The following is a 21,387-nucleotide window of genomic DNA, read 5'->3' as shown; positions in this document are numbered from 1 at the left end:
TGTGCCTGTAGTCCCAGCTACTTGAGAGGCAGAGGCAGGAGGATTGAGGTTGCTGTGAGCTAGGCTGACGCCATGGCACTCTAGCCCAGGCAACAGAGTGAGACTCTGTCTCAGAAAAAGAAAAAACACCAAACTTCTTGATTACCCGGTCCCAAATCCCAGTGAACAAAAATTTCATTTTTTAAAAATAAAATAAAAAATAAATAAATGAGTTACTGTAATAATAATACACATCAACCAATAATTTAAATGTTCTGCTTTCTTTTCCTAGTATGACGGTGAAATTAGAGTCCTTTATTCAACCAAAGTTGCAGCCTCCTTAACTTCTAAAAAGTGGGGGACCAGAGATCTACAGATAAAACCTGGTGAATCTCTTGAAGTTATACAAAACACAGATGATACAAAGGTTCTCTGCAGAAACGAAGAAGGAAAATGTAAGTCATTGCTTACACTGCCTCTATATGGCACTGGAGAATTTAACAACCAAACAAGTTGTAGTGACCACCCTGTAGTGACCAACTCTTTTTACTCTGTGCTTTGTGAGCTATACAGAACATTCAGAAACTGGAGATTTTGCTGTCCTGAAATCAATGTATTTTATTTCAGTCTCTTTTCATTTACCACCACCATATATATACACTCTAGTGTCAAAGGTAATGGCAAATTAGTGCTCTCAAAATACGGTCCTTGTGTGTATACTAAAGTTTCAGTTGCCTGGACCCACTCTTGACTTGCTGAATCATGAGCTCTGGGAATTAGATGACATCTGTGACCATAATTTCTTCCCTAGCTTGTTCATATGTACACTAACACGAGAACCACTGTGCTAGTGAGTGGCTCTTGCTCCCGTGTGATTTTAAAATTATGTAGAATTTCAAATTATGTAGCATTCTAGGTATTTCACACCTAGAATTTCCAGTTTTCCTACCTTGCAAATCCACTTGTTTTTATTTCATCTTTGGACATACTCAGTGCAACATACTATTCCAAATAAATGTAAAAGAGTACCTGTCGTCTTTGACTTTATCAGCTATTAAAGCTGACAGAGGGAAATATTTTTGTCAAATTTCAAAAGGAAGCTTATTGAAAGTCCAGGGAAGAATAATTCAAAATTATGTTGTCTTACATTTGGAACTGGATAGCCAACACAGCTGCCCCGTATCAGCTTGGTTCATCTGCATGGAAAACATGGGCTTGGAGTCTGAATGTTAATAAGAGGAAGGTGACTCAGGGATAGGAACTGAAATGGAGTTTCAAGAATAAAACACAGTGACTCAAGGGTGGAGGAAATGGATATAAAGTTATGTGTGGTTGGCTTTTCAAAGGAAAAGATGAAATGTAAATGCAAAGATAAAGGGCAGGACAGTGTAATATTAATAGTTGAAGCTTACTGGAGATAATGTATAGAAAGAGCCCTAGGATTTGTGGGGATCTACCCTGAGGAATGGCCTTAATTGCAGAAACATAAAAACTATATGCATTAAAAGGTCATCAAAAATATTAAAAAGTTCAAAGATTTTTAAATAATTAAATGTTATGAAAATACTCAAATGAGTATTTTAATGATTATGATACTAATGTGATGAATTTCTCATGACATAATAGTTGAAGAGATAAGAAGGCTACTTATTAATAATTTGGGGTAGGACTTACAGCCATGCTGAAAAATCATGCAAATAAAAGAAATGAAACTGAAAGAAATTATGTCAAAATGTTAATTGTGGCTGAATAAGGTGATGAGTCTAAATGATGTTTTCTTTCCTGTACTTTCCGAATGCTTTCACATTTTTCACAGCAGAGAATTGTCCTAGAATTTGTCATGTAGACCTCTGTCCAGGGTACAAGCACATCTTGCCCCTGGTATGGTGGAAGAAAATCTCGTCATGGTGATCTAAGCTCCTATGCTTAGCAACAGATACTGTCTAAAGTGATGCTAGTCCAACTTACACATCACTGGGGATCTGGTTGAAAATGCAGATTCTAATTCAGTAGGTCTGAAGTAAGGTCGGACATTCTTTTTTTTTTTTACTTTTGTTCCCCACCTTGCCTTTATAAAAATGGCATGATACTATACATTTTTTCAAGTTCCCAAGTAATTGCTGGTGCTGTTCCTGAGTAACAAGGACATAGATGACCTCATCAACAAACATGTATGGGTATAGACAAGCAGGAATAGATATAGCACCAGTAACAGAAATTTAAAGAGATTCCTGTCTTCCTAGGAATCAGGGGACCTTAAGAATGAGGAAGAGCAAAGCCTGTCATGGTAGCTCATGCCTGTAAGCCTAGCACTCTGGGAGGCTGAGGTGGGAGGATCACTTGAGGTCAGGAGTTGGGGCCAGCCTGAGCAAGAGTGAGACCCCATCTCTACAAAACAGAAAAAATTAGCCCTGTGTAGTGGTGCACACCTGTAATCCCAGCTACTTGGAAGGCTGAGGCAGGGGGATTGCTTGAGCCCAGGAGTTGGAGGCTGCAGTGAGCTCTGATGATGATGCCACCGTACTATATCCAGGGTGACACAGTGAGACTCTGTCTCAAAAAAAAAGAGTGGCTGAAAAAAAAAAGGAGGAAAAGCAGCAGCCATTTAGGGATATTTTTATAATCTACTATCATTTCCTATTTGAAGATCAATAATTCTAGGTACTATTACAAATACTGGAGAGCTCCTGACCTCTTAGAAGTCATCACCTTTTAAAAATCAGGAGTGGAAACATTTAATAAACTTCTGGTAGATCACAGTCAGGAGTTTCATGTTAACTCTGCAACTTATCTTTTTTTTTTTCTGGTGTAGTACCAATGCACTTTACAATTTCCAAGTTCAGTGATAACTACTTCAGTTCTCAGGTGTTTTTGGGGTCCATCTCAAATAGGTTGGAAACCAGATGATTGTATCGGTAGCACTTACATACCTGTTGCTTTTTATATAAATATTTTCTTTGGGCAGAATTTTGGCTTCCTTTGGCTTCCACATTTGGAAAGTGTTTCTGGGAAACACCCCTATTCATGGGCAGGGAGGGAGTAATTCGTGATGCTGAGCAAGCTGACAAAGAGTTCTGGAAGCCAGAGAAAAGCCGTCAGTAAAAAAAAAATTTAAATGCCAGTGTCATCAGTTGGATCTGTAAGCACGCAAGTGGTAAGGGTGAGGACATAAGGGAGGGTGCTAGGAGCATCTGCTACTGCCTCTCAGATTAAGTATTATTCCAAGATTTAATTACCATACCTACTTAATTTCACTTTAATTTTTTTCAAACCTGCTGCTTATTCCTTCTTTGGACTGGATTCTTGACATTCTTAATTTTTTAAATTTCTAATCCATTCTTCACACACCTCTGTAGAATCTGGGATGATTGTATGGATTTAACCCTCCTTCCCCTGGGTAATTGCAGTAGCCTTTCAAATGATGTGTCTGTCTTCACCCTTACCCTCAGCCAATCCACTCACCACAGTGTTACCTAAGTATTATTTTTAAAAATGAAGTCTTTAAGCTAGCACATAAAACCCTTTATGACTCACCCTCACCGACTGCTGCTTCCCATCTATTATACACGCCAGAAATACAAACAACTTACTTGTCACTCCCTGAATAAACTATGCTGTTTCATCCTACTATGCTATTTTATTCAACTTGGAATGCCCATAATTGTCTATTAAAAACAACTCAGTTGTCATGCAAAGTTAGAAGCATCCCCACTGTCTACTCCCAGACACCCCATTACAATTAATCTCTCCCCAATTCCATTATACTTCTTTTGCTGCTGTAATTGTCATTATTCAATAAAATGTTCTCAACATTGTATTGCCAACATACTGCAAAGTGCCTTGCACCTTGTGTGGGGCTTGCTGGATTGAATGTAATAATTTGGAAATTGCAGTTATATAGCCAGTTGCAAGTCTGATATATAGACACTCACAGGAAGAAGTCGGTTGAAAAGTTTAACTGGTTAGAATACAATTCTCTCTCTTAGCTTTAGTAATATGCTTTGCTTGTTATATATTACTGGGGAGCCTCTACATCTTTCAGTTCCCTGTTTCAGCATCTTCTGATTAGTAGCAAAGGCATTTGCAATCCAGCACCGTGGTGACGCTAATGTTATCTTTACTCTTCATTCTTTAATCCATCAAAGAAAAGAAAGCATAGCTTACTTCAACTTAAAGTTGGTAATGATAGAAATTAAAAGTTAAGGCATGAACAACAATCCGTCACCATTGTGGAGCAGAGCACAAGCCACTTTTACAGACATTATCACATTTGATCAAGTCTCACCCACTGACTTGTAGAAGCGTGTACTATGTAGGTGTTGAGATCTTAAATATATATTTCTGGCACATTCCCAAATGTTTAGGATTTCTCACTAATATTTGCACATATTCCACAACTCAATGTCTCATAAACTGTGAGTTTTCCCACCTCCTGTCACTGGAGAAAAATTTTCTACAAAAAATGTGGAATGAGACAAGAACTGAGTTATCTGTGGCCAAAATGTTCTCCATTTCCTTTAAACATCAAAGAAAGAGGGGTTTTAAAGTTGCTTTAGATCCTTCCAAATCCACTTGATCATTTCTCTACTTAAGTAATTTTTTTCAATTTTAAAACAACGCATGCTCAGTGATGAAAAATTTTTTTTAATTTAGAAATTGTAAAAGTTGTTCAGATATAAAGCCCCAGAAACAACTATAACGAGACAGAAAAGAGGAGAGAGAATATTTTTGTAAAACTAAGATAATAATTTGTACTCAGTATTATACACCACATTTTGTTTTTTTCTTTTTATCACATTATGAGCATTTTTCCGTGAAGCTGGACATTGTTCCACTTGCTTGGATAAATCTATGCAATATGATTTTATTGTTTTTAAACTGCAGGAGGCCAAATGGAGTCAGTTTAACTTTATTTCTGGAGTTGGCTACAACAAATGAAATAATGATGAAATATTCTATTGTCATTTTTATTAAGAAAAACAATTTGAAAATATTAGATGAAGATAATTTCCATTTTTCCAAAGATTATTTTTTATATTTTGGTAACATTATATTCACAATACCCTTCTCAAAGGTGAGTCATTAGTTCTGAGACACATCTGCACTGCAGCAAGCAAATGTTTGGGGGAGAAATTAACTGGCACATGTGGGGGGTGGGTGTCACTTTCCTAACTCACTCTACCCCACCACATATTTCAAAACATTTGTTTCCAGCCACTGTGTTCTGCTCTATGCATGTGAGATTTCCAAATAATAATTTCATTTGATATGTGAGAATCCCTGGCGTGCCAGAACTCACAATATCATCGGGCTCCCTAAACATAGCAGCCATTCTACGTGGCACAGAACATGCTTTTGTTTGTTTGTTTCATGTTTGTATTTTTCACTAACATTCCCTATGATGAATGTACATGTAACATGTGAGCAAAGAGAACATTTTCCTACTGCAAAAAACAAAAATTGTTTCTAGGAACTATAATGGAGAAATTATATAAAAATTTATGGGAAGTCATTTGTTTTGACTGTGTCATGAGCCATGCTTTTCATAGATGAAGTTTTAGCAAAGATTCTTAATGGTATTAGACAGCAAAATCTATGCTGTATTAAAATTCGTTTACTCTGTAAATATGCTATTTAATAGTGATTTTATAGCTAACAAGCCCCATATTATCACTTCATTTCTGGAAACATCTCAGCAGCACAGTACCATCCACATCTCCTTAGTACAATTTTCTTAAACAACATTTCCAAGCATTGATATTTATGTATTTCACACAAACACACAACAACAACAGAGTGTTCAACAAAAGATAAAGCTGTTCCTTAGAACTCTTGAACAGGCAAGATAAAAGAGGGAATGGAATAAGGGTTTGAGAATCTAAGCGAATATATTTTTTATAATTAATTTGTAAAGTTGAGGTAATTACACTATATATCATGAATGAGTAACTTTGGTTATGTAAAGGACTGTTTTAGGGTTCTTTACAAATAGTGTTTTATTTAGATCTACACAATTTTAGCATAATTGAATTTTTAAAAGTACGTTATCTAAAAGCATGAGAAAATAAAAATCTTCCATTTCTAAAAAAAGGTAATTACATGCTCTTTGTTTTGAACTTTATTTCTCATAATTTCCTAGGGAGTTTTGTTTCTGTTTTTGTTTCTTAAAAAAAAAGACAGGGATATATTTGATGCTACCTTAATACTACTCTCTGGCAACTGTTTTTGTTTTGTTTTGTTTTGTTTTGTTGATTTTCTTGAATTTTTCTTTTCTGTAGAGACAGGGTCTTGCTGTGTTGCCTAGGCTGATCTCAAACTCCTGGCCTCAAGCAGTCCTCCCACCTCTGTGTCCTAAAGTGCTGGGATTATAGGTGTGAGTCACTGCACCAGTCAACAGTATATAATATCTTCAACATTTTTTGTTTTCTATCTTCCAATTTTAGTTCAAAGACTTTATGAAGTCCTAATAGCTTACATGAGATTGACTTCAATGTTAAATGCTTCAGCTCATATGCATAATTCTTTTTTAATTATTAACATAAACATGAATATGGGAACATGGGAACATTTACTATTATGTTGTTCTTTTTTCAATTTGTTTTAAGAAAAAATCCAAAATGAAAGCAGAACCACCAATTTTAACTGATAAAAAAAAAAGTCTGTGACTATTACTGTCTGTAGAGAACTCTTCAAAGTTCATGTTAGCCCCAAATATAGATATAGATAAAGAGATTTCAGTTATTGGGACCCTGATACAAAATCTACGATCTTTCTAAAAGCTTATCTTCACAGATTTTTCTTTTTTGAGAGACACATGTAAAATTAAATTTGTTAGACATGAGCTTACCCCCTTTTAGAAATTATGTTAAAGTATGATGTATACCTTAACTTAAAAAGAAATTCTGTTAACATAAAATGAACTGTAATATCAAAACCTACCCAGGAGCCATAGATATTAATTGTAGATGTTTTTACATTAGTAATTTTTGCTACTCTTGCTCTAATTGAAATAAAAAGAAAGACATAACATGCTGTAATTTTTCATGTTCTACATAAAATATATTACTTTTTTGTACTTTTATCGTTTTGATACATGGTGCATTATTTCCATATTATAAGAATGCAAAGATAACTTTGATTCTTTCTTTTCCAAATATGATATTTATAAACAGTTTTCATTAAAAAGTAGTAAACTTCTTGATAAAATATTTTGGTGGAGTTTTTTTACCCTGGAATACTTCAAGGGAAAGTTCATTCTCCTAAATTTGAATCTATAACTTCAGTTGTATAATCCTAACTTTAAAAAACCTTTTTTCATATTTAAACAATGACAATATAACAACAATGCATTTAAGTAAGTTTATCACTTGTATTAATCTTTGCTTATGGATTTCCTCTTTGTAATTTTTTAACATATTGACTTTGATTTAGAACCAAAATTAGGTCTAAAGTGGACCAAGACCAGTAGACAGATTCAGTGAGAGAAATTATTTAGAGACTATTTAAGAGGCAATAAATGATACTAATCTCTAGCATACAACAGATTTTAGATGCTAACACAAAACTAGCAATTTCAAAGGTTAGTAATATTAATTAGATGTCAGCAGACATTTTCTCAAGAAAGATAGTTCATATTTTTCCTTAGGAAAGTATTTGCACAATGAAGGGCAAATATAAGGTGCTGAAAAACAACAACAATTAAAAAAAAATCTTAGCTTTCTTGCACAAAATATGCAAAATATGGTTTATTTTCTATTTCTATGAATTAACAGAATCCTGGGTATATATTCTTCTAATAATAGTTTTGTTCTATGAATGATGAAATGCAAATGTTGACACTCTGTCAAATGGCAAAAACAGAGGAACTTCTTCCATACTGAGTACCAGAAATTTTAGAATGTATATTAAGAGAGTAAAATGCATTCTCCACCCGTAGTCATTAGCTCATGGGCATCTGAAAGGGGAATTGAAAACAGTTCTGACTCTACTTAATATAACAAAATTTGAAAAGGTAAGTTTTAGGTCTGCTGGTATTTAAAATACTTCCCTATAAACTACTTTTGCAATCTAGACTGACTAAATTCTTCCTAAAACTGTGTTATATGGGTAATATCTTGAAGACCTAGATTAAAATTTGAAACAACACTGTGCTATGACCTGTAGTAGCTTAGAAAAAAAATATTTTTTTGTTTATTTAAAGAGAAAAAGAGGCCGGGCGTGGTGGCTCACGCCTGTAATCCTAGCACTCTGGGAGGCCGAGGTGGGCGGATCGTTTGAGCTCAGGAGTTCGAGACCAGCCTGAGCAAGAGCGAGACCCCATCTCTACTAAAAATAGAAAGAAATTATATGGACAGCTAAAAAATATATATATATATAGAAAAAATTAGCCGGGCATGGTGGTGCATGCCTGTAGTCCCAGCTACTCGGGAGGCTGAGACAGGAGGATCGCTTGAGCCCAGGAGTTTGAGGTTGCTGTGAGCTAGGCTGACGCCACGGCACTCACTCTAGCCTGGGCAACAGAGTGAGACTCTGTCTCAAAAAAAAAAAAAAAAAAAAGAGAAAAAGAGCAAAGATTGTAAATGGAGGGAAAATAAGACAAGTCAGAGAGAGAGAAAGGAGAAAAGAAAAAAGGATGGAGAGAAAATTAGACACAAGAAAAATGGGTCATATTCAGAGACAGATATAATTATTCAATATATTTTATTATATTACGATGATTATTCTCTTGTGTTCCAATTATCTAAAACAAATATTAAAGATTTTTCAAACTTGTGCTATTAATAAAATTTATTTTCTTTCTCCTTCATAGATGGTTATGTCCTTCGGAGTTATCTGGTAAACAAGTAAGCCCATTTTCATCTACTACTACACTTGTAAAAAGAATTGTGTGCTTTTCTTAAAAAAAAAGATTGCTAATATCATTAAAATAATGTAACCTATTGAACTATCATGAATAAGTTTAAAAACAATATGCTATACTAATGTCAACATGGCAGTATCCATAGTAAAGTTAAGGTTTTCAGAAAGTGCTACTCTTTTAAATAGGCAAAAGCCCGTCTCATTCATGATTATACAGTTCATGGTTCACAGTTTTATATATTCACTGTGCTCTCAGCAAACACTGAAGACAGGCCAAAACTACTAACGTTTTCATTAATACTTTGTATTTCGCTTGCTCATGCACTTGGTTGAACTGAATGAATTCACGACCAATTAGTGTCTACACAGTAGGTACTGATGTCACCTGTTAACAGTTTATAGTTTATCCACTGACTGAGGGCTTTTCTTCACTCACACTAAGCATAGTAGAGTATTATGTTGCCTTTTTTGGAAGCATGCCAGAAAAAAGATAGTGGTCAATGATTCTTTTATTCATATGAACAAGACATTGTCACAGTCTGTCACAGTCTGGTACTAGTGTGCCTTTGGAGTCCCCCAAAACATTATAAGATTCTGTCCCAAGTAAGCCAGTGCAAAAACTAAAATTCATTATCAGGTTAGGTCATATACCAGTGCAAAGATTTACAGAATTCAGCACAATGAAACGATCCAGGAGGATTCACAAACTGTATCCATAAACAACCGACACCAATCAGAAAGACAAATCAATGTGAAGAGGTCTGTCCGCAAACTGTAATCGTAGAGAGTCAAAAGAAAAATAATCATAATGCCTTTGTTTTCCTCAGGGCATTAATCATGGGACTTTTCAATGGGCTTTGTTCCATGAAAGGTATACATTTTCAGGAAAGAATGTATGGCAAGTAATAGGACAACATCTTCATCAGTGATTATTGCAGGCTGATTAAGAGAGAATTTAGAAAGTATATTCTCTAAGTAATTATTGGTTCACCACTTATTGAAGTGAATACTTCATAAATGTTTTTTGAGTGAATGACAGGAAAATCTGTCCTCTTTGCATGTGTATCAGATTTCCATTAGCCAAACCCTCCCTCAATCTCAGAGAAAGGATCGAAACAGAAGACAACTCATAGCATCTGCCGTAGTTGGCAGCAATTGGAAGGGCCTCCTGCTGCTTCTATGGTAGAGCACAGAGATAATACAGCAAAGAGTGGCTCTGGTTTAAGTGACAAAACCAGCTTACATTTCTGAACTTTGAAAGTGCGTCTTACATTTCAAGGCTGTGTTAATATTTATAATACTTTCTATTTTTATTACTCATGTACCTCTCTCCCATTAGATTATAAGGTACTTTAAATCAAAGTTTGTGTCTTAACTCATATTTCTGTCTCCTGGTAGATAGAAGGGACTCAATATGTTTGTTGGATAGCATATTTTACAAATATTCAGGGCCAGGCAAAATCTAAAATGTGTGTAAGTAGCCAAAACTACTATTATGGATGCTGCCTATAATCATAAGTGATATTTTTAGAATCATACAAGAATCACCATAATAACCACGTGTTGGCTACTTATTCGGTAAATAATATTTATGTATTTATAATATTTAAAAATTATAATTAGAAACATGAAATAATGCAGACATTTCCTATGCCAAATATTATTGTATTTCATTCAACATTTGAGATTCAAGTGAAATTATGAATCTGATGTTAATAGACATAAAATTCATTCCAGTTTTAAATTAAGGCCCCACACCGTGACTGTTTTTCAGTTCGTTCAGTTCAACAAACATTTCTTACAAAGATAAGTAAGGCATAGTCTGTGCTCGAGGCATGTGTTAATTATTCTGTGTGTAGACCAAAACAGAAGATTAGATTAAGCCAATGAGAGAAGGGATGATGAATACGACATTTCTTATAAATGCATAATATGTTTTAAAGCCTTAATTGTGTTATATAAATTCATACTATTACCTTTTTCTTCTATATATTGCTTTAATGTTAAGAAGACTTTTTTAAAAAATATGTGGATTTTCTACATTTACAGTGATGGAGACGATGGAGAGATCTATGATGATATTGCTGATGGTAAGTCTCATACAGCACCATCACAGAGAATAGTAACAGTGAATTTACTGTTTTTACAAATGCTAAAAATAGCTTATTGGATTAATTAGAGCTTTCCAATCTGATCAGAATGTGAATCACTTGAAAATATTAGAAAAGGTAAATGCCCTGGCATAATGGGGAGAAAAGAAAAACACATTTTCACACAGGACTGGAAATCAAGAAATAAACCTTTATTTACTTTGAAAACAGAAGTACAAAAATATTTGGTAAACTTTTCATTGTACTGTGAATCTTAAGAATTTCTTTTATCCAAATAAATTTGCATACTTGGCCAATAAATAGGTATTAATTTCATAACCAATAATACTATTCTGTAAACATCATACATATCTAAATTCTTATCTAAAAATGAATCTAACTGAAATGGAGCATAGTGCTAATCATGTTGCCCTTTAATCTTTAAAATTTATGATTCTTGTTGATGTTTAGTATTTTCAACCCTCTACAGAATGACTACCAAAAAGTACATCTGATTAAGTGCCAGACAAAATAAAATAATCTGGAGTTTCACTTTGATAGAGAATAAATCTGTTCAGAAATTTTGTTGGAATTGTATATTAAACAACGAAAGTTAAATATATGGCTTTCCATGTAACTCATTTTTTTTTATAAAATGAGCCACTTCTACTTTTTTTATCCCTAAATCAGGAAAGTATGAATCACCCATATTTCCAACCTTGGAACACTTAAAAAGTATGTTGTATATAACTATATTTAAATTTTTTGTTTTCTTTCAGGTTGCATCTATGACAATGACTAACACTCAGCTTTGGTCATTCTGCTGTATTCCTTAGGTGCCAATATGAAGTCTGAGTTTTAATTGGCATTTTATTGGACATCATAGAAAATGAACGTACAAAACTATTACCACTAGTTATGAAATTCTGATTATCTTTGTAAAGTTTTGAAATTTCGAACATAGAAAACGATCTCTCTGCTTCATCAGTATCTCAGAAGATACATTAGCAAGATACAAGAACTATTAAATATCCCATTTCTGCTTTGGCTACAATTATGAAGGTATCTCTTTTAGATCATCAATAGACAACCCCCCCACTCATAAAAAAAAAAAAAAAGAAAAGAAAAAGGAAAATTATTCAAAAAGAAATGATTATCTTGTCTGAAAAAAACATAAGGAAGAGAATTTTAAAACATTCCACAAAAAGGAAAACTATTGTTTACACCTCTAATTATGATTATATCTTATATTCTCTATGCAAATTATCTATCTTCTAAAAGGTGGTACTGTCTTATCTCCTGCTGGTGGGCTAAATGTTTTCACAAATTACAGTAGTAGCAGAACTTTTGTATAAAGTTTGTCCCTATTTGTTAATTGTGTACATATGTTAATTATTTGATAAGAATGTTATGCATTTGGTATGGACACCTAAGAGTAAACTGTAGAAGAGTCTAAAATGCCTTTTCTTTTTGCAGATTCATTTGCTAACAATTTAATTCTGTACTGTTTGAAGTACTATTATATTAGCTAGAGTAGTTCTGAATGTGAATAACTCTAACAGTATAAAGAATGAAAGAATGAACCTGAAACTAAATTGAATTTTATGCCACCTCTTCCTTACAATGAAGATGCTTTTAAAATTTTTGTTTTTGTGTTCAATTACAGAACTTTTTTTTTTTTAACCACTTTACTGGAAAGTTGGCCAGCAGAGGGAGTACAAAGTAATAAGCCCTAGTGTTTGGACTGGGCTGTTCCCTATTGATACTCATTTCCAAAGCAACCCAAAAACAAAATGTGAAGCATTTGGGTTTCAAATGCTAAGAACACTAAACACTATGATAAAAAATGGAAAACACCCTAGAAAATAACATTTAATAAGTTTTTCACAACTTCTAAAATACAAAATAAGCAAATCTTAATGCTGGCTCCTACTAATGAACCATGATGTGATGTTGAATAAATTATTTATCCTCTCAGTTTCCTCATCTGTAAATTACAGGATTAGACTAAGTCAGTTTTTCCCGACTCTTTTGCTACCAATTACCTCAGGCTTGTATAATCCTCCTACTCCAGCCCATGTTTCAGAAGCTTTTGTCTATTTTTAAAACTCATTGATTAATGCATTATCCACATTTTAATACTGCAAAAGCCCAGTGGAGTTTCTGAAGTGGCCCTACTGAATTGAAATAATTTCAAATAACTAAACGAAATCAAAACTTTCACAGGGGTGAAGTGGGATTTCCATTAGATGCTTTGAAATTTGAAAATAAATCATCACCTTCCACTGCAAAATATATAGATTTTGGAGTCTGAGACCCCCAGATTAGAAGCTACTCCCTTCAAAGATTCTCTGCAATTATGAAATACTTTGATGTCTACTTTTAAAAAGGGTTGGCCAGTGTATGCCCATGTGATGAATTTCTTTTAATACTGGATAAAATTACCTGGTTCAAAAGTGAGCTTTGTTTGTTAAATTTAGTAGAAAATATACATAATACACAGACAGGACAGTTTCAGTAATTCTTTTTTCTGACTGAAAATATTATAAGTTAAATACAATGTCAGTTTTTAAAATTCCAAGGTAGAACAAGAGAATATTTTAGAGTTTTGGTTTATACACCAAGAAACAGACACACACCTATGGAAGATTTATATGGTAGACAATGATCTTAATATGAAAGATATATTTGAAACATTAATTTTAATATACCAAATGTTATTTCTGTTATAGTTTTATGTATGGAAATTTGTCATGTGAGATGAGCTACAAATAAATAATACATTCAGAAGAAACCTTGCCTCTTACTTCATTTAAAAAATTAAGACCATCAGCCTTTCGCTCCCTTAACTTGATCCTACACCTACAAAAGAGTCTCTGGACCCATCCTTACCTCTTTTTGCTCAGCCTCAGAAGTTGGGATACCTCCTGTTTAAAAGCAAACCTTCCAACATTGCTTCTGGTAATTTGCCTCCTATTTGGTGTTAGAAATTGAGATAACCAAATGCATTCCCTTCAACTCCCTACAATCCACAACCTTAACCTATATCGAAACACGGTCCCAGAGAATAAGATGCCACATCTCAGATTCAAAACCACAGTCTTTGATCCTATTTCTTCCCACCTTTTCTGGAGTCTTCTTCCTCCACAATTCATTCTTTCTCATTCTCTTTCTCTCTCTCTCTCTCTCCCCCTTCTCTCTTTTTCCCCCTCTCCCTCTTCTTTATCTTTAATTTCTTTGATCATTCTGCTATATTCATTAGGTGCCAGTATGGTGTCTGGGTTTTAATTGGCACGTTATTGGGTATCATAGAAAATGAATTCACAAACTCCTTATTACCATTTGTTATGAAATTTTGGTTATCTTTATAAAGTCTTGAAATTTTGAACAGAAAATGATCTCTCTGCTTAATCTCAAAAGATTACATTAGCGAGATATAAGAATTATTAAATATCCCATTTCTGCTTTGGCTATAATTATGAAGGTACTTCATCATTGCACTGGTTATCTCAATTGTGCAGATTCCTTCTCTAGGCTTACAAACATATTGAAACCTTTCCCATCTGAAAAACAACATGAAAACTTGCCTTAGACCCAAATATCTTTCCAACTACAGCCCGTTTTTATCTTCCTTTCCTTATCCCACTGTCTTAACATGGTAGGGTACATGTGGTTGCCAGGAGAATGTGCCTCAAAGACCTCCAACTATGGGGAATTTAATTGACCAAAGGCTTCAGCTCCTGTGCTTCAAAATCCTTCACCATGTTCATGCCAAGACCCGGCTTCCCACAGGCTGCGTTAGCCAATGATTGAGCACGGCAGGGATACTAAGGCAGCCCTCTTCCTGAAAGATACAGAACTCCTCACGTGGCGTATTTAGATTGAGGACTCCCTGACAAGCTTACTAAAACTTCCTCACCCTGCACAGTGTCCTGAGACACTTCTACCCCTCCAACCGTCCCTCCTCCTGCCCGCACTGGGGCAGACTTGCATTGCAATCTGACAGCTCCTGCAGCCTTCGCTGTCTCCCTCCTCATTTTCTCTCACACACTTATTCCTCCCTGCCCACCAGAAGAAAATCCTTGCATTTTCACTGCATCTTGGTGTCTGCCTTCCAGAGAATCCACGCTGAACACAGTACAGCTGAAGAGTTTGTAAAATGCACCTCTTCCTCCTCAGATCAACTGAATCAGAATCTTGGGGCAGGGAGGAACTTTGTAATCCAATTTTTATTAACTCTAAATCAAACTCTAAATAAGAGTTTGATGCTCTGCTCCATCTGGGAATCCCTCGTCTCTGTTCATCCTTTGCCATATTCTCAAGGTATATTGAGTCTTCAACTTACTGCAATTTGATCTCTGCAACAATTACTCTAAAGTCACCTCTGTGTGATGTCCTTCAAGTACCTCTAACTCGTAAGATTCAAAATTGAACTTTTCCTCTTTTCCCCTTAAACTAATTAATTACCCCTCCTGCAGATTCTACCTCAGTGATATCTCTGTCATCCGGTCACCCAAGCTAGAAACCCAGAAGTTGCTTTGTTTCTGTTCTTTTATTGTCCATGTCTAATGAAATATCAATGAACATTGCTCCTGGAAAACAAAGACTCTGTCTTGTTTTTTATAGTCCTATATTTTACATGGTATTTGAAGCCTTTTGCTATATATTTAATAATGAAACTATAAATGAATGATGTGCCTGCAAGGAATCTGTTAATTCTGTGGGGTGTCTCTGTAATTTTTTCTTAATTACTGTTTCAAACACCATAAGAGGTTAAGTAAATTGATGGCTGAGAAATGCCTATTTGATTTATCAACATGCAGGTCGTTGGCGACCTTAGGAAAATTCACTGAAGCAATCAAGACCAAGCTGATTGCAATGGTCTCAACCACCCAGCATCTTTCTGGAAACAGATGCTGGGACAGAGTTTGGGGGAAGAGATGTCTATTAAGGATCAATATCTGTGAAAGGAAGGGGAGGAAGCAGGACTGAGCAGAGGAAGAGTTTGGACGGCAATGCAGGCTTGACAAAGCTTCAGCCAGCCAGACAGGGACCTCTGGAGTAAATGCTGCCCGTTATCTGTTCCCTCCTTTCAGTCCAAAACAGGCAGCCTTTGTACCCCACTTGTGTTATCTTATGTGGGCCACCCTGGGAAGGTCATGACCTGTACCAGATGACTGCACAGTCATGAGCAGTCCTCATTCTGCTTCCTCCAGGAAAAATGTAGGCTACATGTATGTTCTCCTACAGTAGCCTAGAACATAGTCACAATCTTCAGCTTTATCTGCAAATTTGGCAAATTAATAGATGCTCAACAGGTACCTCTCGTCTTTGCGGGTTCATCTGCATTCAGCAATTCCTCTGTAACTCTCTCCACAGCCTATTGAGTTAGAAGGGTTTTCCAAATGTCAAAAATTGTATTTAAGCACCAACCTATTAATAGTCTTCCTACTCACTTTAGACAATGATTCAGTCAGAGTTCTTGCCTGCAAGCAACAGAAATTTACTATTGCCCTTGAGTAACTCACTCATGACTCAAAGGCCCTGGAGAGAGAACACCCTTGACTGGGCTTAAGTCATGTGCCTGCCCGTGTGGTGGGGTGAGGGAGGGTTGTACCCGTCACCTCCCACAGTAACAAAAAATCACCTAGAATCATCCTCTCAAACAAGACTACTCTCAACGGTGGAAAGATAATTTCCCAACACAAAATTCAAAATGCTGTCAAAGAGAGTGAACTCGACCTCACGAGTAAAAGATATATAAACAAAAATTTAAAGAAAACCAAGGTATATTCTGTTTACATATTAAACACACTAATATTTATCCTATATGTATTTTTCTTCCATTTTCTTGAAGAATTTGGTCCTTTATCATTCCTTGCCCACTTTTGATAGAGACATTGGTAGAGAAATGGTTAGAATAAGAAACACTGTAGTGCCAGCATGATGATAAGTGGCAACTGATGTTCAGCTTTAGTACGAGGACAGTAGAGAATGGTGGGGACTGTGGCTAACTGTAGCGCATAAGCTCTGTCTACCAGAGTGAGTTGCTAATTATGCTGGCTCTTTTCTGCTTGGCCCTCCAGATCCCCCTCTCCAACCTTCTCCATCCTGCTCTGTGCCCCTCAAGACTAACCCTTATGGACTAACCCCAAGAGGCTCCCTTGACTTCTGCTTCCAGTTTCATTTGGTCCCTGGAAAGAACTAGCAGTCAATCAGAAGGACAGAGAGTGAGGTTTGGATATTTATTTCTTCAGCATCCTCCCGGAGGGGTCACTGTGAGCTCGCTCTGTCCATCACCCCAAGCTCACAGCTTGGCTGTGGGGACTCTCTAGGTGTCAGTTCTTCTCCCTCAACTTGCTCCTCCAGCATTGCAACCACTTCCTGTGTTGACCAGCCCTGGGGTTCTGCTGTTTACTGTGTGCTATCCTGGCACTGTCCACACATTTGTGAACAATCCCTTTATTAAGCTTTCCTCCAGTTTCCCAATTTGAGTTTGCCATTTGTTTCCTGCCTAGGTTCTATTGATACATGACTCAACTCTAATGAATTGTGGACCCAATGTTGCTGGGTCATCCAATATTTCAAGCGAAGGTGGATATCAAGATTTATGTGTAAAATTTCCACTTTTTTTCTTACTACCGATTAAAATTTTTTTCAATACGCTATTCAGACCAAACAAAATATAGGCCAGATTTGGCCTATGTGGTTAATCTGCAACCTGTGCCATGTATGATGAGAAATAAATCAGACAAAGCACAGGTCACTCTAACTATTCCACCGTGCCAGTGTAGAGGAAGGTTTTAGTATGGGTGAGTGACAGACCAAATGTATTTAGTGCTTCTGACAGCCAGATTCCCTCTCTCTCAGTAGCACCAAACGCCATCAAGAGGTCTACTAGGATTATGATCATAAAAAAGTAATGTTGCTGCACACACATTCTTTAACATCTGAGATGATGCAAATACCACTGCCTAAAACTGAATAAAAGTGTAAAGTTAAATTGTGGTTTGAAACGTGCCCAGCTGAGAATGCTATTCCATAGCTAGTATAGGCTGTTTGTGGCCAGGTTCGTATCAGCAAAGGACAGTTAAGAAATCCCTTTTATGACCACTGACGTCAGCCCTCTCGTCTCACTTCTTGGAAGTAGGTCTTTGAAATATTGCAATATTTTTCAAAAACTTTATATTAAGTTGATGAAGAGTTTTATTTAAGCATTTAAACCATATCTTCCCTTTCAACTTGCTGATCTCAACAAATATGCAATCAGACATGAAGCTTAACTCTTTATCATGTCTCTAGCAGCAGTATTGAAAGTAATCTTTTTTTAAAAGTTAGGACGAAATTCAGGTTATGGTAGTTTAGCTAATGCAATATGCTTGTCAGAGCTTCACTGTAAATGGTAGAAGCTGTGTTAAGTAAAGCACTGAAATTCTGTTGCCTCCCACATGCCTCAGGGGACCAGAGTTTTCTTTTGGTTTCTCATCTTTAATACGTATAGATCTAAAAGAGGTGCAGAAAGCTACCGTGGTTACCTAACCTCCAATATCTACATAAATGTACAGGACTAGAAAACCTAAACCACAAGCTACTAAAGGACACATAAAGGTTTTTGTGCATTCGTCTAGAAGAAAAATAACATCTCCTTGTGTCCTCAGGCTGCAGTGGAAAGACAGCAAGCTGGCTTTCTGGACTCTTCTTATAAAGGCACTAATCTCATTTGCGTAGGTTCCACTCTCGTGACCTAATTACCTACCAAAGGCCGCACCTCCAAATGCCATCACATTGGGGATTATGCTTCAACATATGAATGAGGGAGAAGGGCACAAACATTCAGTCCATAATAGTTGGATTTCCTAGAAGCAGAGCTTGAGACAGGAATTCTTGTATGAGGCATTTGTTAAGGGAGTACTCTCAGGAGAAACCTTACAGGAATGAAGGAAGCAGGAGTGCACTGGAGAAGTTAGGCAAAGACGTGGATTCAGTTAAAGCCCAACCTCAGCCTGGTTGTGGGAGGAACCCTGGAGCAAGAATGGCACCACTGCGTTAGGCCACCTGAGGGAGCTGGGCTGTCCTACACCCCTCAGTCAGTGTTTGGCTGCTGGAGTCATCGCCTTCCCCAACCTCAGTCTCCTACCAATCTCTGGGCACCATTAAATTGCACGTGTGAGTTTTGCTAGCCAACTCCTACAGTGGCTGAGAGGTAGGTGCACCTGCCAAGAAAATTTACCAGGAAAAAAATCAGAAGTAAATTTTCTGCAGGGCCAGTGGTTCTGTCATCGAATAGGAAGGGATATGAATGTGTATATTTTATGGATCAGACCCTAGAACTGACCTCCCCATATCATTAAGGAGTTGTTCTGGCTTGTCAGGGTCCTGTCAGCAACCTGAATTATTTCGGCTGTAACATTCCCTAAGTAACAAAATTTATACTGGGTAAATCAGTTGAGAGGCAGTTGAAAGGTGAATATTCGTTATAAGCCTATTTATTGTTATCATGTGTCTTTTATTCATTTATGTGAATGTTAAAATTATCCAATCTCAGTATTTAAGTTAATTTTATTTATGGTACATTATCATCATCCTCTTCACCATACATAATATTATCTTTTATTGAGTACTCACTATTTGCTAGACACTGCTAAGTGCCTGTGGGCCTTGTCTCATTTAATTCTTATATCAACCCTCTCAAGTAAGGTGCATTTTACTATGAAAAAATGAGACTTGGAGGTGATACATGATTTGTCCAAATTACATGGCCAATAAGGCTTATACCCCATACCCAAGGTCTTAATTGTGTTATCCTGCTTTTGTTGTACATATGATACACACTTCTCCCTAATCTCACTGAACAATAATAATAAACAATAAACAAAAAAAGCTTGAAAATGATCAGTGAGACAAAAAAGTCAGAAATAAGGAAAATTGTTAGATCTTTTCTATTACTGTACAGATGACAATCAGAATAAGTATAGTATAAAATAAGATTAGGAGTTTAACAGAGGGAATTGTGAGTCAATATATAAATTTAATTAATGTTAGCTAAATTTGAGAATATGAGATGTAAATTTTATCATAACTGCAGAAAAATGATGACAACATGTTACAATTGACTGTTTAGCAGACTTATCAGAGTTTACATATCCGGAATAGTATTGTTTCATTCAAAGTAGTCAATATGTGGGGATCCACACTCATTTCAATGCTTTGTATAAGATTAGGGTTGATTGGTTTATCAAAAGGATACCTGCATCTCATGTTTATTGGAGCACTATTCACAATGGCACAGATATGGTATCACCTCTGTCCACCAACAGATGAATGGATAAAATGTGGCATATATACACAATGGAATACTATTTAGCCATAAGAAATAATGAAATCCTGTCATTTGCAGCAACATAGATGAAATGGAGATTATTATGTTCAGTGAAATAAGCCAGGGACAAGAAGACAACTACTGCATGCGCTCATCCATATGTAGGACTGGAAAAGTTGATCTCATGAAGGTAGAGAGTAGAATGATAGATACATACCAGAGGCTGGGAAGGGTGTGTGGAGGGGGTTGAGAGGGTGAAAAGAGGTTGGTTAATGGGCATAAACATACAATTAGATAGAAAGAATAAGTCCCAGTGTTTGATGGCATAGCAGGGTGACTTTAGTTAACAATAATTTATTGAATATTTCAAAATAGCTAGAAAAGAAGAATTGAAATGTTCCCAACACAAAGAAATAATAAATGTTCGAGGTGATGGATATCCTAAATACCCTGACTTGACCATTACATATTCTATGCATATATCAAAATATTTCATGTGCTACATATATATGTACAGATATTATGTACAGAAATTATGTACAGATATTATATGTACAGATATTATATTAAGAAGGAGAATGAGAATAAAAAAGATTGGGATTTATTATTACACAAAAAAGGAGGCACAGAGGGATTCTATCTTCAAATTTGCCTTTAGGGCTTAGAAAGAATTTATTTTTAATATCTTTGTTGTCAAAATATAATAAATGTTTACCCTTTGAAAGTGGACTTGATTTTTGCAGATAGGCTGTAAGAGGAGTCTCAGTTTCAACTTCCCACCTTTATGCAGACACACAATCTTATTTTTCCCAAACTACCTTTAAAACGCAACTTTCTTCAGTGTAAACATCATCAAAAAACCCGGGAAGTTATCATGTCAGCTGCAGCTAACACTGCTGGTTTCTGGAAGCCAGTCTTTCAAACCCTGGGAATTTCACTTTCTTTCTTATGAGATCAACTATACATTCAAAGAAATGCTTATTATCTCTTCTTCTGCATTATTAGATATTTTGTACATCAGAAGGTCTTTCATGGTAATCTTTCCATCAAAGTGTTGGATTAGGAAGTCCCAATATCTCTTTGCCTTCCAGGTACATATATCACAAGCGTTTGACATTGTAACTCTGATTACAGGTTCAC

The 21,387-nt window shown here is 35.9% G+C and overlaps 1 protein-coding gene across 1 annotated transcript in view; it reads left to right on the top strand.

Moving 5' to 3' along the window:
• The window catches only part of FYB1 (FYN binding protein 1), an 85,397-nt gene extending 73,543 nt beyond the window's left edge, over positions 1-11,854 (top strand). Inside the window, exons 15-18 of the mRNA XM_069492158.1 lie at positions 272-434; positions 8,789-8,822; positions 10,888-10,928; positions 11,708-11,854. Coding sequence (XP_069348259.1) covers positions 272-434; positions 8,789-8,822; positions 10,888-10,928; positions 11,708-11,730 — 261 coding nt within the window. The 3' untranslated portion in view covers positions 11,731-11,854. The remainder of the gene's footprint in view (positions 1-271; positions 435-8,788; positions 8,823-10,887; positions 10,929-11,707) is intronic.
• Positions 11,855-21,387: the final 9,533 nt, after the last annotated feature.

Source organism: Eulemur rufifrons, chromosome 17 (genome assembly GCF_041146395.1).
Source record: "Eulemur rufifrons isolate Redbay chromosome 17, OSU_ERuf_1, whole genome shotgun sequence".
Taxonomy (NCBI): domain Eukaryota; kingdom Metazoa; phylum Chordata; class Mammalia; order Primates; family Lemuridae; genus Eulemur; species Eulemur rufifrons.
Note: the sequence above shows the minus strand (reverse complement) of the source record. Positions and strands in the feature narration are given on the sequence as shown.